Source organism: Carlito syrichta, unplaced genomic scaffold (genome assembly GCF_000164805.1).
Source record: "Carlito syrichta isolate Samal-C Ts95f unplaced genomic scaffold, Tarsius_syrichta-2.0.1 Scaffold309115, whole genome shotgun sequence".
NCBI lineage: Eukaryota > Metazoa > Chordata > Mammalia > Primates > Tarsiidae > Carlito > Carlito syrichta.
The window spans coordinates 945095-960511 of record NW_007253211.1 but is presented as its reverse complement, the minus strand read 5'-3'; the positions used below and the strand labels follow the sequence as shown (position 1 = coordinate 960511).

Here is a 15417-nt window from a genome sequence, read left to right as displayed (position 1 = left end):
CCCGCGGCCGGGCCTCCTCCCGCAGCCGCTCCTCGTCGCGCAGCCGGGCCTCGCCCCGTAGGCGGCGCAGCTTGTTGCGGTAGACATCCCGGGTGGTGTCGGTGATGGGCCCCGGCTGGAAGCCCAGGGCCTGCAGCTCTCGCCGAAGCTCCAGGTCCGACAGGCCGGCCATGGCCAGGACGCCGCCCCCCGCCCGCCCCTGGCGCGCTCCGAACCCGGAACTGCTCCCTCCGGCAGCCGCGACGGAGCGGGCGGGGCCCTGCGCCATGACGGGAAGGTCGGCCGGGACGCCATGTTGGGAAGGTCGGCCATGACGAGGAGGTCTGACTCCACTTTCCGGGCCGCCATGTTGAGGAGGTCCGAGGGGATTTTATTTTTTGTTTTCTCTTTTCCCTCTTGGCCGGCCCTCCACCTTCCCTTCGTTTGTCAGTCCAAGTGGTTCCTATCTCTGAATCCTCCGCCCCTAGCGCGGTACCTGGCTAGGGTCCCCCACGTGGTAAGCATTCGACAAAGTGTTTAATGGGTGAATTAACGGTGAAAGAGAAGCCACTGTCACGCGTGGGGCGCGATCATTCGCCTCTGTGCTTAGGGACCGATGTGAGATCGGGTTTCATTTGGATCGTGGGGTAGACGCTAGACCCAGCCCCTGACTTCAGGCTGGTTCAGGCAACACTGAGGACCGAGTGGGCACGGGCTCTGCCCTAGGACAGACACGGGTCCCCAGGGGGCTCCAGCCTGGTGGGGGCTCCCGGAGGCTCTGCTACCGGGGTGAGGCGGAGAAGCCAATGTCCTCGGGCTCCTGTGCGCAGTTGGGGCTTCTGGGAGGAGGCCTTGTGGCTGTAGAGTGGGGTTTTCCTAAGGAGAGAAGAGACGCAGTCTTGTTGCCTCTTGTGGTGTAGGATGTGGGCTTTGGAGCCAGACAGTTCGATTTCGAATCCCACTCCACAGCTGTTAGATGTGTGATCACATTCAATTAACATTTCTAGCCTGTTTGTCAGTAAACCTCAACAGGATTGCTGTGAGGGCTAGAAGAGGTAGTTTGGGTAAGGTGCTTAGGACAGAACCTGGCACAGCCCAAGCATGTTTTGAGTTCATCCACATCTGTACAGCCTCAGTGCTGTGTAGAGCCCCCCACAGGGCAGGGGATTTGGTTACATGAAGGCTCTTACAGGAAATCCCTAGGGAAGCAAAGGGAGTTGTGGCAAATGGAAATAGAGCCATAGTTCATAGTCATTCTTCCAGCTCCCTCTCCCTCTTGGTATTCTTTCCACATCCCTCATCAACTCCCTTTCCCAAACATTTATTGCCAGCCTAGTAGGTTTCAGTCTGTTTCTACCCCTGCCATTCAGTTCTTCCCTATCCCCCTGTCCCCTCCTCCCTGGGATATCCCTGTAGCTTTACCCAACAGCCCCCTCGTCTCCTCCCATCTTGCCCCTCCCCTTCCTGGCAACCTGGGCCATTCTCCTGTGTCCTGGTTTTGCATTCCTGTTACTTGCTCTACCTCAAGAGTATTCAACACTGGCCACAATTGCTGGGAAAATTACAGTTCGGCTTGGTCAGGCCTCCAGTGTTCGCCTCCCCACAACCCCCCTGACTTAGCGTCTCCCATGTGGTGTGATTTCGCTCACCAAGTGTTGTTTTCCTTTTCTCTGCCTGTGTTTGCACGGAATGCCATGAATTTGATATAGTGATTGCCTAACACATATACCACATAATAGTATTTTATTTCTTTCTGAAGCACTGTTTGCATGACAAATGAGTTGGTAACATTTGTGCAACTCCTTGCAGCTGTGCGGTTCAATATATAAAGAATGAACCTTTCGGCATCAATACTAGCCCTGTATATTCTAAGAGGGCTTGAAACTAATGCTTAAACAAAGTTAACGTTACAGCATTTCACAGAGTTATGGTCTGTTTTATCACAATGGATCTCAGGATGATTGAAAAATATGGACTGCACTGGAGCCACCCCCAGAGGTGGTACAAAGTATGGGCTTTGTCAGCTTCCTGTGTTTGGGGACGCTGCCACCACCATCACACACACCTAGGGCAGATGGCCCATAGCCCCTTCCTCGGAACCCTGCTGTCTTTCCTCTAGCATAGACCTATCGTGCTTGCAGTTGTAGCCTTTTGCCACACACATTAACCCTTCTTCTCCCACGGTGGCTTCTGGCTGTCATGGGCCTTGATTTGCAGAGTCTTACAGGCCTTTGGCGTGTGCGTCAATAGGCCCCTGGCAGCGTATTTGCTGATCAGTGTGCCCCCTCCCCACCCCTCTTAGAAGGCACCTCACAAGTCAGTCAGTCGTTTCTCCTGGGGCTCATGCCTGTTCGTTTTCCTCCTGAACTCGACCTCCAGTCCCACCCTTCCTAGGCTCATATCCCCTTGTCAGCTCTGCATCAATATTCTCCACCCCGCAAGGCCCTTTGACACAGTTTAGTAACATTGGTTTTTTCTTTTTACTGTCCTCCACATGACCATCCACACATTCCCCACCAAGGGTTCAACCCCATTGCTTCTCTGCCACCTCTGTCCTTTCAGGAGCTGCTCATGAGGCCTGCGGGGCTTCCTAGGGCCGGCCTTACCTGCCTTCAGCGCGGCTCTCCTGCTGGGCCTGTCCAAGGTGGGGACACATATTTGAAAGAAAAGGGCGATATTGCCAAGTACAAGGCTGCCCCGTGTGCCACCCTCTCACCACTCTGCTGTGGGTTTTTTTAAGGTGAGCCGCTCAGGCTGTGGTCGGTCTTCCTGAGGTATTAAAGGCAGAAGAGGAAAAACAAGCTCCAGTGTCTCCATCTACTTAGTAACCACATCCACGCATTTAGCAGCGGTGAAGGGCTGCTCGGAGCACGCTCTGGATTCCCGGAGGGCTGCACTCTCCCTTCCGTCCTGCTGACCTCTCTCTGTCTCAGCAAAGCCTTATAATAATAACGGCCATAAATCTTTTAGTGGGCTTCATCCTCCTTCTCCTCCTGCAAAAAGCCCTGCACACATTTATCAGGTCCTCAGGACGCTCAGGGACCACAGACTTGTCCTTGATCCACCTCCTCGAGGACCCATGCACCCCTTCAGCTATTCGGGGGGCTTCCTTCAAGCCATGCCATGGGTGGCATCACATTGGGGCAGGGTGCTAGGGGAGTGATGGGAAAGTGGATGCCATTTTGGTCTCAGATTTTGACTGGAATGACCCCAGGAGCACCCAGCTTCTGGTTGCCCCGTCTCAGTGCCTTGTGGAAGATGAGGTCATCCTTTTCATCTCTTTCTAGGCCTGGGGATATGTCAGCAAAGGGGCAGATACAGTCACAGAGAAATGCCAGAATGGTGTTTCATAAACTGTTGAAAATTAAATGAAATTCTCGCTCTTTTGACCACTCTCACACTTTGATATCCATGGGTAAGGGTTCCTTTAGAGGCATGGAATACATTACCTGATGTCAATAACAAATTGTGTATGAAGAAAAATGTAATGCTTTCAGAACATTTTCTTTTGGGCTTTGTCCATGATTAGATTATACTAAATTACAGCGTACAGATATCAGGCAATTACTCTTTGCTTTTAACTATTCAATTTCATGGCAAATCTATGTAGCTCAATAATTCTAAAATCACACTGATGTGGTTACAGAGAAAATACCTCATCATCTCCATCTTGTGAAGCTAGGTTCAAGTTGCCCTATAATTACTTGTGGTCCTATAAGTGGAAAGTACTTTTCAAATGAAGACGGGGTAATCTGTGCCTCTCAGCAATTGCCAGGTATCTGGAGAGATTCTTGCAGATCTTGCTGGATAAACCTCAGCCAGATGCGAAGAGGAACAGCATCCTTGCTGTGCTGGTTACTCTGGGAATTCTCTCTGTCTCTGATCCTGGCTGATTTCTGGTCCCACTCCTTCTGTAGCTTTAACCATGAGTCTGTCTCTTTTTTCTGCTGTTCTGTGAAAACACTGTGGTTATTTTTTCTCTGCTCAGTTCACAGAACCCTCCCTAGCCTCCCCCCAGTTTTAATTTCTTCCAAGGCTGTGCATGTCCTGTAAGCAATCGAGTCTGCTGTCCTGGAAACGGGAGGAGCTCGTTGGTGAAAAAGAATTATATGAGCTGATTGTGAGAAATCGAACAGTGGCAGGAGGAGGAAACCAGGAGAAGAAAGAGCCAACACATCTAAACAAGCGGCCAGCGCACTGTGCATACAGTTGTAGGTGGTAGCTGGGTCCAGTTGCGCCTCATTACCCAGAAGCACATCAGAGGCACTGGTGCAAGGGCTGAGGACACTGGACTACAGTGCTGAGCTTTGAACTGGGCTTTTCTGTAGAATGGACAGCTCTGCACCTTCCTTGGTGCTGTGCCGTTGCTGAACCAATTCCCGTTTAAAAAGTGCAGACCACCTGGGGAGAAATCACCTTAGGCCCCATTTCCCTCTGGGGTGTCTGTTTCACTGTTACTCTCCAAAGCCCAAGGACTCAGGGAAAATTCACCAGCAGGTGCTGGGACCCCTCTCCAGACATGGGCACTCTCTGCTAGTGATGGGGGAAGGTGGGCTCACTACAGGGGCGGATTCCAGCAGAGGGTGTGAGAAGGACACAAAATCTGTGTTTTCAACATGGCTGAGCACCCCCAGCTCTTGTTTTTCTGCTCCTTGGAGTGTGTGACAGATTTGAGGGTGCTCTGGCATGGTGGAACTTGGAAGGGCAGAGGAGTCTTGGATCCAGTTCTTCCCAATGCCATGCCTCATGGGTTTTTCTTTCCTACTTCCTCACCCCCATGTGCCCCATGGCAGCAGCTTCCTCTCCACTTATTACCAGACCTCCTGGCAGCCTTTCCCAGGAACCTGCAGCAGCTCTCGGACTGATCAGTGTGTGCGCTGGAAATGCGTGTGAACCTGCAGCATGTCGGGATCTGGGCCCCTAGAAGGTTTGGGCTTTCCTCAGAAGAATTCAGAACGCCCAAAAGAGGATCCTTTTAAAGGGCTGGAGTCTTCTTATTCTGGTAACTACTTTGGGTGGCTCAGCCCCCTGCAGTGACCAGGGAGATGGAAGTATGGAATGAATGGACACTGTGTCTGATTGCTGGTAACCGATAGATGGAGGGAACTGTGGTTCCTTCATGGCCCCAGTTTATAAATAAATGAACATTCATTAATGCAAAATTAAATTAGAGGGAAATTTCCCCTCCAGTTTTGTTTAGAAGGCAGAAATAAGTGGGTTGACTGTGTAATTTTGCTGCGGATGCCAGAGCTTGTAGTCACAAGGTGATAATAATAATAGTCATTTGCTCTTTGCTGGTGCCTCCGTCCCCAGATCTCAAGGTGGATATTACCACCTTGCTTTTGCAAAGGCTCATTGAGGTTAAAGGACTAGTTGGAAGGTTCTCAGCAAGGGGCGGAGCACAGGGCCTTATAATCTTCTGACACGATAGACTTCCAGTATGTCAGTCAATAAACTGAAAATGGCCTGGGGTTCCAGCCCTTGCTTGGCCACTGACTGAAGGCAAAAAACTCCATCTCTCCGGGGCTCAGTTTCCTCACCTGTACCCGCAGGATCAGTGAGTTCCTTGATCTGAGTTAACATTTGAACTTAGAGCTCACAAAAGGCACACGCTTTGCTAATGTATGTAGCATGGATGGCCAACTCCTTTGCAACTTGATTCTCTCCCCTCCCACCCTCTTTTCTCATGACCTGAGTTTGCCCTTTGGAGATTAAAATATTAAATAAGAGCCATTTCTGTATATTTCATGCTTTATTTGCTGGAGGGGGATTTGCTTTGGAAAGGTTGTTTTCCTTCCGAGCCCCGCTGGTGGGCCCCCCTTGGATGGAAGGCGGCTCCCAGAGCTGTCCACCTTCTCCCCCGAGCCGGGCATCACTTGGCTGCTGGGGAAGGCAGAGGTTTGCAGCTCAGTACTGTTAGCAGGTCTGCTTATGAAACTGCCCTCTAAAACCAGCCTGCAGGCCAGGGTAGGGGGCATGCAGGGCAGGCCAGGGAGGGGTGGGAGTTCTGCGGGCCCTGGAAGCCTGTAGCCTGGGGCAAGTCGTTTAACCTCCCACTTTCTCCCTCTCCAACAGCACTTCCCCCGTGTCTCTCTCCTCTCCTCCCGGGGACTCTGAGCAGTAATTAGTGGCTGTTTGTCACAGGAGATCTAGCTTTACACAAGTAACTCGGGCAGACCTTGAACGGGGCAAGACCAAATGGGGCTCAGGATTTCAATTTGCAGAACAAATGACAAAAAAAGAAAAGCCTACACCAGAATTTCCTTGGAGCAACTGCCCAGCCCAGCCTCGGTGGTGTTTTGGGAGGGAATGAAAATATCTGGAGCAGGGGAGGGTTGGGTGGGTAAGTGGTTGTTGATTTGTTGTGGCTCTCTGCCAATAGGCGACTGGGAAGTGGGCATGAGACACCCCCCCCTCGCCCTGCCCCCCCCGCTGAGAACTGGGACCCGTGACCAGCAGTGGGCATCAGAACCTGCTCTGCTCCGTGATTAGGCTTCCCCAGGAGGCTGGGGTGCGCCCGGGGAGAAGACAGCTCTACGGTTCTCAAGTGCAAAGCAGAAAACAAATCACCGTCCTCACACTCTGCTCAGACATGCTTCTGGAATATTAACACCAGGGTGGGTGGAGGTCAGGCCCGGCGCAGAGACGCCCCGCCCTCCCGTACCGTTCCGGGTGGACTGCAGCACCTCGCTCAGCAGCCCTTCCAGGGCTGCCCGGTACTTTTCCAGCTGCCTGGAGTTCATCCTCATTCCAATTTCCACAGGAGCAGTCAGCTGTGAAATAAGGCAGCGTTAACAAGAAGGGAGTGCTGTGGAGAGGCCGTTAACCCCTGGGTGCCCTACAGGTGGCAGGAGGGACCCACAGGAGCCTCACCACTCTGCTGACCCCATTCTTCCCTGTCCTCTGGGCCTCTGTCAGGCCTGCTGGGAATCCTGGCACCTTCCTCTAGTTCTAACTAGATGGCTGGATCCTAGAAGACATCAATATACCTTCCTTCATGGGGAGGCTGGGACAGGAGGGTGGGTCAGCAGGAACCCCATCTGGCTTTTCACATGGGGAGAACTCACTTTCCCACCCCCAGTAATAATAGCTAACATCGTGGAACCTCCCAAGGGCCAGGTGGAGTCTACTGTGTTTCATTCTAAGTGCCTTATGTCTATTAAGCCTCTCAATAGCCCTGCTAGGTAGGGCCTGCTTGTGTTTCCATTTTACAGATGAGGAAACTGAGGACAAAGAGGCTGGGTACCTTGCTCAGGGCCACACAGAGGTAAAGAGCAGAGGAAGAAGATATTCCACCCAAGAGGCTCCAGGGCTGTGCTGGTGACCACCAGGCTGCCTCCCCTCTCGCTGTCTGGAGGCTCTCAACAAAAGGGGGCAGTTGTGGCCTTGAGGCAGAGGCTAGGGCGCTGATTGGCCTCCCTATCACCCCCCTGGGCTCCCTGGTTCAGTGGTCTTGCTGCACAGACTAGCCTGCTGACTCGGAGACTCCTTGCCTCTACTGAGTGGCCATGGAGGAGTCCTGGCGCCTGCGCCCCCAACCCCCTGCCTCCCACCGGCTTGCCTGGGAGTGGGAAATGGGCTGGAGGTCCCTGGGGTGTCTGAGCAGCCCAGGTCTGGGTCCTGCCTGGCCTCAGTGACCTCAATTTAAAATGAGGAGACTGACTTCGCAGAAACTTAGAGTCTATGATACTGAATGATCTATCACAGAAACAGAACTGAATACCACATGCTCTCACTTATAAGCGGATCTTGAACAATTATCATAATACTATAGGAAAGGGATTGGCAGTAGTGGGAAACTGCCAGGGGAAGGGTGTTGGGATTGGCATTTGAGGTACCTGCATAATGAACATTTGTATACCTAACCCTGAATTGTACCCCATATCTTTAAAATTAAAAAAAAATAAGGCTGCACTGCGTAGTCTAGAAAGGACCCCTACGGGCCTGTATACCCTGGTTCTAGGAGGTGAAAGGGGTAAGAGGCACTGCACTCCATGCCTTTCTAAGAAGGCCACGGGGGTTTTGTGTCATGTCCCACGGAGACCTTGCAGTCAGTCCTCAAACTGCCTCAGGTACATTTGGGGCTCCTGAGCCAGCTTCCCTTGCCAGCTGCGGGACTCACACCCAGCTCACTCTCCCTGAGTCCAAGGAGGTCAGAGTGCAGGTGGGAAGGAAGTGAGCCCACCTCACTGAGTGGGGTGACAGCACCGAGGTTGCGGTCTGGGCCATGTGCCTGACAGTGCTGGAAAGATCACTGGCCTGAGTGTCCAGAGGGAAGCAGAAGGCAGGAGTCCAGCTCGGTTCTGCCCTGACTCCCGGTTCTGCCCTGACTCCTGTGTGGCCATGGCAAGGCGCTTGCTCTCTCTGGACGTCAGTTGCCTCATCCCTCTGGCCCCCTTATGTGAAATGCCCCACACTCAGGCTTGGGGCCTCTCCCTTTCCGTGAGAGAGCTCACCCAGTCTTGGCCTGAAATTCTATCAAACTGCTGGTGACACTCATGTTCGTGCTGCCAGCCCTAACCTCTCTGCTGAACTCCAGACTTGTATGTCAGTGCAGTGTCTCTACTAGATGCCCAAGAGCATCTGATGGTTCACTGGTCCAGTCTGACCTCCTGATTTTCTTCCCACCAGCCTGTAGCCAACCACAGACTTCAGTCTCAGTTAGTGACAAATCCGTACTTCCAGCCAAAAACCTTGAAGTCAGTTTTTACTTTATCTTTTTTTATTTTTTGAGTTGGAGTCTCACTCCATCGCCCAGACTAGAGTGCTTTGGTATGCTCATGGCCACCCCAGCGTCGACCTGCTGGGCTCCAGCGATCCTTCCGCCTCAGCCTCCCAAGTAGCTGGAACTACAGGCATGCGCTACCACGCCTGGCTAGTTTTTTGATTTACTGTAGAGACGAGGTCTTGCCATGTTGCCCAGGCTGGTCTCAAACCTCGGGCTCAGGCAATCCTATCACCTCGGTCTCCCAAGGTGCTGGGATTATAGGCTTAAGCCACCACACCCAGGCTTTACTTTATCTTTATATGCTATATTCATTCTTTTGGAAAATTCTGTGGTTTCTATCTCCAAAATATTCCCCAAGTCCATTTCTGCCCTGCCTCCACCATGACCACCCCAAGCTGAGCCTCTCCCTCTGTGTTTCTCGTATACTACAGCAGCCTTCTCAGTGGTCTCCCTAATTCTGCTTTTGTCCCTTTATTCTGTTCTCAGTACGGCAGCTGGGGAGACCCATGTAAAATATAAATCAGATCATGTCTCTCCTCTACTCAAAAACCCTTGTTCCCACCTCAGCAGAGTGAATGAAAAATACAAACAATGGCCTTTGAAGTCCAGTCTGGCCTGTCTCCCTGTCCCAGCCTCCTCACTATTCCTGGACACAACAGGCCCTTAGGGCCTTTGCACTAGATGTTCCTTCTACCTGAAATGCTCTTCCCTCAGACACCCTTATGGTTCACTGCCTTGCTCTCTTTGAGTCTTTGCACTAATACTATCTACTCTCGAAGCCAGCTCTGTCACCCTATTTATTTTTTGAGTTGGGATCTCACTCTGTTGCCCAGGCTGAAGTTCAGTGGCATGATCACGGCTCACTGCAGCCTCTACCTCCTGGACCCAGGTGATCTTCTTGCCTCAGCCTCCCGAGTAGCTGGGACTACAGGTGCATGACACCATACCCAACTACTTTTTGATTTTTTGTAGAGACAAGTTCTCGCTATGTTGCCTAGGCTGGTCTCGAGCTCCTGGGCTCAAGAGATCCTCCCGCCTGAACTCCCAAAGTGCTGGAGTTACGGATAGGAGCCACCGCACCCAGTCTGTCACCCTATTTAAACCCCCAACTTCCCCAGCTCCTTGCCCTACTTTTACTTTGATAAAAAGGTAGTACCTGTCACTAGCTGTCACACTGCAGAGTTTGCTTACTGTTGTTGCCTTGTCTGTGGTCTGTTTTGGTTCTTGAAGGATGGTGTTTCTGTTTCCCCTCTGGAGTATGAACTCCAGGGGGACAGGGCTGTGTCTCTTTGGTCCACTACTCTGTCCCCAGTGCCTTGCACATAGTAGGGGTTCATTCATTCATCACCCAAATCTGTGAGATAAAAGAACTAGATGGCACATGCTCAAGACTCTTCAGTTAGGACTATCCATGCACGAGGCCCGCCCTGCTCCTGAATTCCTGTCTAGGAGGGGAGGAACCACGTGTCTGTCACCTCTTTCCCTGGGGGAATGCAGCTCCTCCTACTTTCTCCCTGGTCTCCAGCCTCCACTTGTGCTACCCCTATCAGTGGAATCAGGTAATGTCCCTGCTTCAAACCCCCCTGTGGCACACCTGGGCCTGCTGACCTCGCCCTCTCTCTGCCCGCCTGCCTGAGTGCCTGAGACCCATCCGGCTCTTAGCAGGGCCTTGCACTTCCTATTGCTTCTTCTGGGAGGCTTTCACCTCCGCTCTTTGCTCCTTCGCTTCATTCAAGATTCCAATCAAATGTCATCTCCTCCGGGAATTCTTCCCTGACTTCTCCCAGGGACAAAGGAGTTCCCCCAACCCCACTCAGTTACTATCCCACTTCCTTAACTGGTGCCTAAAATGACTCTGTCTCTCCCTATTGGGATGGAGCTCTGGCCTGGATGTCTTATTCCTTGCAGTGTCCTAGGACATTCCATGACTGAGGGTGGCTCATGGGCCCCCCGCCTCTTGGTTAGGCTTGGGGAGCCATGGTCTCATTGTCTGCTCACCTGAATCATTTTGTTCTCTTCTTCCTCAGTGGGCTCTGCGGGGTTTACAGGACCTGCCTCCTCAGACCTCTGCCACATACTCAGGGATTTCTTTTGCCCTTTATTCCATTCCCTTTCCTAGCAGCAGAGAAGAACATTGTATCAAACCTCCCTCCCTCAGCCTGCCCAGATGACCCCCTGCCTGTCTCCGTTCACCCTGGGTGCTGACTGTCCGGAGCTCCCCACAGACAAAAAGAACCCCTTCTCCCCAGGAGACGCCCAGGGGCTTAAGAACGACCCTTGGGGCTGCCCACCAACAGGTCAACTTGATGAGGAACCTACTCCTTTGTACTTAAAACACTGCACCCAGATTGTTACTGTTAATTAACTTAAAAAGCTGAAAATAATGGCCGCCCTTCATGCATATTAAGCGTGAAAGTGTGTCTCCCTTAGTAGAGAGCCTATAAAAAAGGTAGCAAGACAGCCTAGCCTAGGAGGCCGCTGTGGTGTGGCCCAGGAACTCGGAGTCCCTGGTAGGTGATTTATAAGATTCGAGACAGGGAGATGAATTATGGAGGAAGGAGATTGCAGCTTCTTCATAAAAATCCCGGCGCCCAGCAATTACGAGGAGAAAAACCACGGAACAGATGAATGCAAAGTAGCCTTTGGCTGCCATTTTGCTAGTTTATGTTCTACCGAATTGCTTCTGTCCAGCCCCAAATCTTGCCTGCCATACTGCTCGCCAGGTCCCTAGGCACTGAGATCAGACACACCCCATTCTCTTGGTTTTTCTAACGTCACTCTGGGGCTTTCTCCGTGCCCTGAGACTTGGGGATTCTAGAATAACTGGTCGTTGCCCGGGAGGGTAAGCTGGCGTGCAGGAAGGCGGATCTGCTGTAGTACCTCCCCAGTTCCCACATCTGCTCGAAGAAGGGGCTCTGGATTCAGACCTGCCTCTGCTCAGAGCCCTGTCCACCTGTGAGAGATGTGGATACCTCCCCTGCTGACAGGCTTTGCTACAGAGCCATGAACCCTCCCCCAAGCCTGAGACTTGACTAGTGTATTTGTCCCTGCTAGAACCTCAGTCTCCAACAGGTGGGACAAGGAGAGACATGACAGCCCCATTTCTTATTCTCCTTGGGTTAAAGGGAACCAAACATCCGTGCAGGCACTCAAAATTCCCTGAAGTCTAAAGTAAAAGGGACCAGGGAGGCAGGGCCAGCAATCCAATTTCTCTTAGGCCCTTGATGCCTGAGTTCCATTAGGCCCATCTTGCTTTCTTCTGGGCTCTAAAGAGGAGGAGGCTTTTAAAGAGGAGGAGGGACTGGCTTCCTGGGGCACTTTGTCCTGATCTCTTGAGGCCCTGCTGAGTCTCACCTCTTCCCTGCAGGCTTCCAAACAAGCTTCCGGTTGACCATTCCTCCCGCCTCTGAACCTGAGCCCTTAGCATCAGCATCACTTATGGAGCAATTCATCACGTCCTGCCTGTGACATCTCCCTTTTGTCTTTGACTGTTAGTTAATTTTTCATGTGTTTGTGTCTTGGCACCCTGGCCTGCTCCCTGAAGGCACTGAGATCTCCTTGCATGCCCTGGCCCATTACCCGGGGTGGCCTCTTGTACTGCAGAGAGGCTCAGTAAATATTTATTGACCTGTTAATTTAAAACTTCCTCTGAAAGATGAGCAGGGGTGGGAAGGATGTTGCTCACGTGAGCCGCTGACATCTCTGAGTGATGCCAGTGACCAGAGACAGCTGGGGCTTGGGGTCATCCTGCATCCTGGTCCTTCCCGCTGTCCTCCTCCGTGTCACTTGTATTGGTCGTTAAGCATGGGTTTACCAAAGGAGCACTGTGCTTCAGAGACATGAACCCCCACCCTCAGGGCCGGCCAGGGCTGTGAGCCACCTCCGCCATGTCTGTGAGATGAGCAGTAGGGTTTTCTTACCTGCATCCTCTGGAGTTCACCGTAGGTGAAGATGGGGACAAAGGCTTCAGTCTGCAAAGCCAGCATGACGACTGCGTGCACCACCAGCAGGGCAACCACGGCCCTGCGGGACACCATCTTGTAGCTGGACAATAATAAGGCATTCTTGTCACCACATTTAGGATACAGTGACAGACTGCTTGCTGCATCAGAGGCAGGAGCCCTCAGCTCTGGTCCATGCCCCACCTATAGCTGTGTGATCTTGGGGAGAAGTTTAGCCTCTTTGGCCTTGGGGCTGGCTTGGTATCAGGACTTTACCAGATGAGCTCTGAGTCCCCTCTCTGCCCCAGAGCTGTGACAACTAACCAAGGCCACCCAGCCCCCTGCCACATACCAGAGAAGAACCATTCCACCTGTCAGCCCCTTTCTGTGCTACAGGTGAGGTCTTCTGGAACCAGTTAGGCTCATAAAGCAAGAAGGATTCCATTTCTCAGAGAAAGGGCTCCTACATTAGCAATAGGACTGCGACCCCAAGACCCAGGGAGACCTCCGGCTTCATGTGCCAATTAGAATGATGAAAGGTCCAGATGACCAGGACCCTATCTGGGAGCACCAGCCCAAGACCCCAAGTCTGTAGAGGAAAAAACCAAGACCTTCTGCTTACGCAGAGGAGGAGCCAGATGGCAAGATTCAACATGGGGCTTCATCCCAGAGCTGAAAGTGGAGCTCTCATTCCATGGGGCGAGCACCAGCTCTGAACAAGCCCCTCCCCAGGGCCAGCCCAGCTGCCCATTGGCCACCATCAGAAACAACAGGGAAGGGAGCCTCCTCCATGTAAGCCCACCAATACCTGGAACTCAGTGAGTGCTGACAGGGTACTGGCACGAGTGGGGTCTTTCTGAGGTTTTGTGCTCTTCCCTCCATACCCCACTTCATGTTGCCTCTGCCCATGAGAAGATGGAGGAGGGCGTCCCAGGGCCAGGCCTGTTGAATGCCACACTCCTTGGGTGCCACCACTCCTGCCCTGGGTGGACTGCTGAGTACAGGGCCAGGCCTCCAAGCGGGGAGGGGAGCCAGGGCACCACTGCAGCATGGGGGTGGGGGTGGAGGTGGCTACAGGGTGTTGGGTAAAGAGCTCCCCCAGCCCTCAGGTGGCCTGGATTCTGTGGGAAGAAGGTGGTCCTGCTCTGGGTCAGCCTCCTGGCTTGTCTACAGGTCTAAGCAGGGCTCTCCCTTCAGATAGAAACTTCGGTGCCACAGGTGTGCATCCTGCCTCTCGGCAAGACCTGTCTCCTCAGTCATCTAAAGCCACCTCTACCCAACAGGAAGTACCCTCCTCTGCCTTTTTGCTCTTCCTGTTCTCTGTCCCTACCCCGCTCTCTTCTTCTCCCCTCCCTGCTTTCGCCATTTTGTTCACATTCCATGAGTAAGAACGGGAGAGCTCAGGCAGCCAAAGCTTCCCCATCCAAGCTATGTGCAAATCCCAGCAGGTTAGGAGGACCACCTCCCTCTAGGGCGGCCCAGAACAGAGCCAGAGGAGCTTGAGCTGAATGGAGAACGGGTGGGGTGGGTAGGCTCCATCTTTGTTCCTTCCCTCTCATTCAGATCCTTTCCCTGCAGAGCCTCTGGGGCCCACTTCCTTCCCCCATCGGAGACAGATATGTCACATTTATGGCATCCCCTTTCCTTCACGGAGATGTTATAGATCCCTTTTCATCCTGGTGTTTGTATTTAATTCACCCCATAAGAATCAATAAAAACTTTAAATAAAAAAAGGCAAAATCCAATTGCTGCTCATTTTCTTGATCCGGCTGGCGGTTGGCGTGTCACCTACATTTATTTGTGTTCTGGTGAGCTGGGGGTGGGAGAAGGAGCTTTTCACTGTACAATGAGGTGCTGGCTTCCCTTTTCCATCATCAGGGATGGGGTGGCTGCAGCCTGCAAGTGCTCAGCTCTGCATGAGGGGATGCCCTCCACCCTCCCCTACAGATGCACCAGACTGGGCTAGTCTTGCAGCCATGTGATTTCCCTTGGGACCAGCTTTTTTCTTAATTTTCTGGAGCAAAGCCATCATGCCAAGTGGGGCCCGCTGTCCTTGCTGAACTCTGGCTTGGGTTCCTGACCTGCTGTTGAGGTGCCAGACCCACCCACAACAACCTCTGCTTTGCAGGGAGCTGTACCTACCAGCTTCCCTCCAGCTTCCATGCTTCAGCCCAGCTTCTGTCACCAATTCCCTTGGGAATCAGCTTGAGGTGCTCAGCCTGAAGGTATTAGAAGGTGGCAGAGAGATGCAGGAGTGGGTCAGCTTGCCTCAAAGAACCCTAGACTGGGCTGGCTTCAGCTTGCACCACTGTTCTGCTTTAGGGCTGACACTGACAACCTCCCCACCCACTTTCTCCAGTGACTACTTACGGCGTTAGTGTGGTCTCAGTGGGCCTGGAGAGGTCTCTTTCTGCTTGTCCTCTGGTGTCCAGCTCCTCTGACGGGCCCTTATATACCTCCCAACTCCTAGAGCTCCCCTCGGATCCTATTAACCTTTGGCCAGAACTTTGGGGGCCTTGGGTGGGGGAGCCTGAATTCTTGAAGCTCATGGAAACCACAGGCAGAGACTGTCACGCTACAGGCTTCCAGGGCCTTCCTGGAATCTCTTATGAGTAGCAATCAGGGGTAGGTGGAAACCAGTCCCCACCTAGATGACATTCTCTTGTCCGTTGAAAACTCAGCTGCCTCTCAGAGGTCAGGTTAATGAAAGCCTTTTCTTCTTTGTTCCTTAGATACATGTCGTTGGTGAGTGTCTACAGGCCAACTCTT

At 52.6% G+C, this 15417-nt stretch overlaps 2 protein-coding genes across 2 annotated transcripts in view; both read right to left on the bottom strand.

The window, feature by feature from the left end:
- The window catches only part of LEMD2 (LEM domain containing 2), a 15463-nt gene extending 15246 nt beyond the window's left edge, over positions 1–217 (bottom strand). Inside the window, exon 1 of the mRNA XM_021717003.1 lies at positions 2–217. Within this exon, the coding sequence (XP_021572678.1) occupies positions 2–172 (171 nt within the window). The 5' untranslated portion in view covers positions 173–217. The remainder of the gene's footprint in view (position 1) is intronic.
- A 5597-nt stretch (positions 218–5814) lies between these two features.
- MLN (motilin) lies at positions 5815–15040 on the bottom strand. The gene is made up of 5 exons (XM_008066827.1): positions 15019–15040; positions 12628–12751; positions 10706–10822; positions 6671–6752; positions 5815–5862 (listed from the first exon to the last, which is right to left on the bottom strand). Exons 2-5 carry the CDS (start codon positions 12742–12744, stop codon positions 5852–5854), a joined length of 327 nt encoding a protein of 108 aa, XP_008065018.1. The 5' UTR covers positions 12745–12751; positions 15019–15040; the 3' UTR covers positions 5815–5851.
- Between the last annotated feature and the right edge of the window lie 377 nt (positions 15041–15417).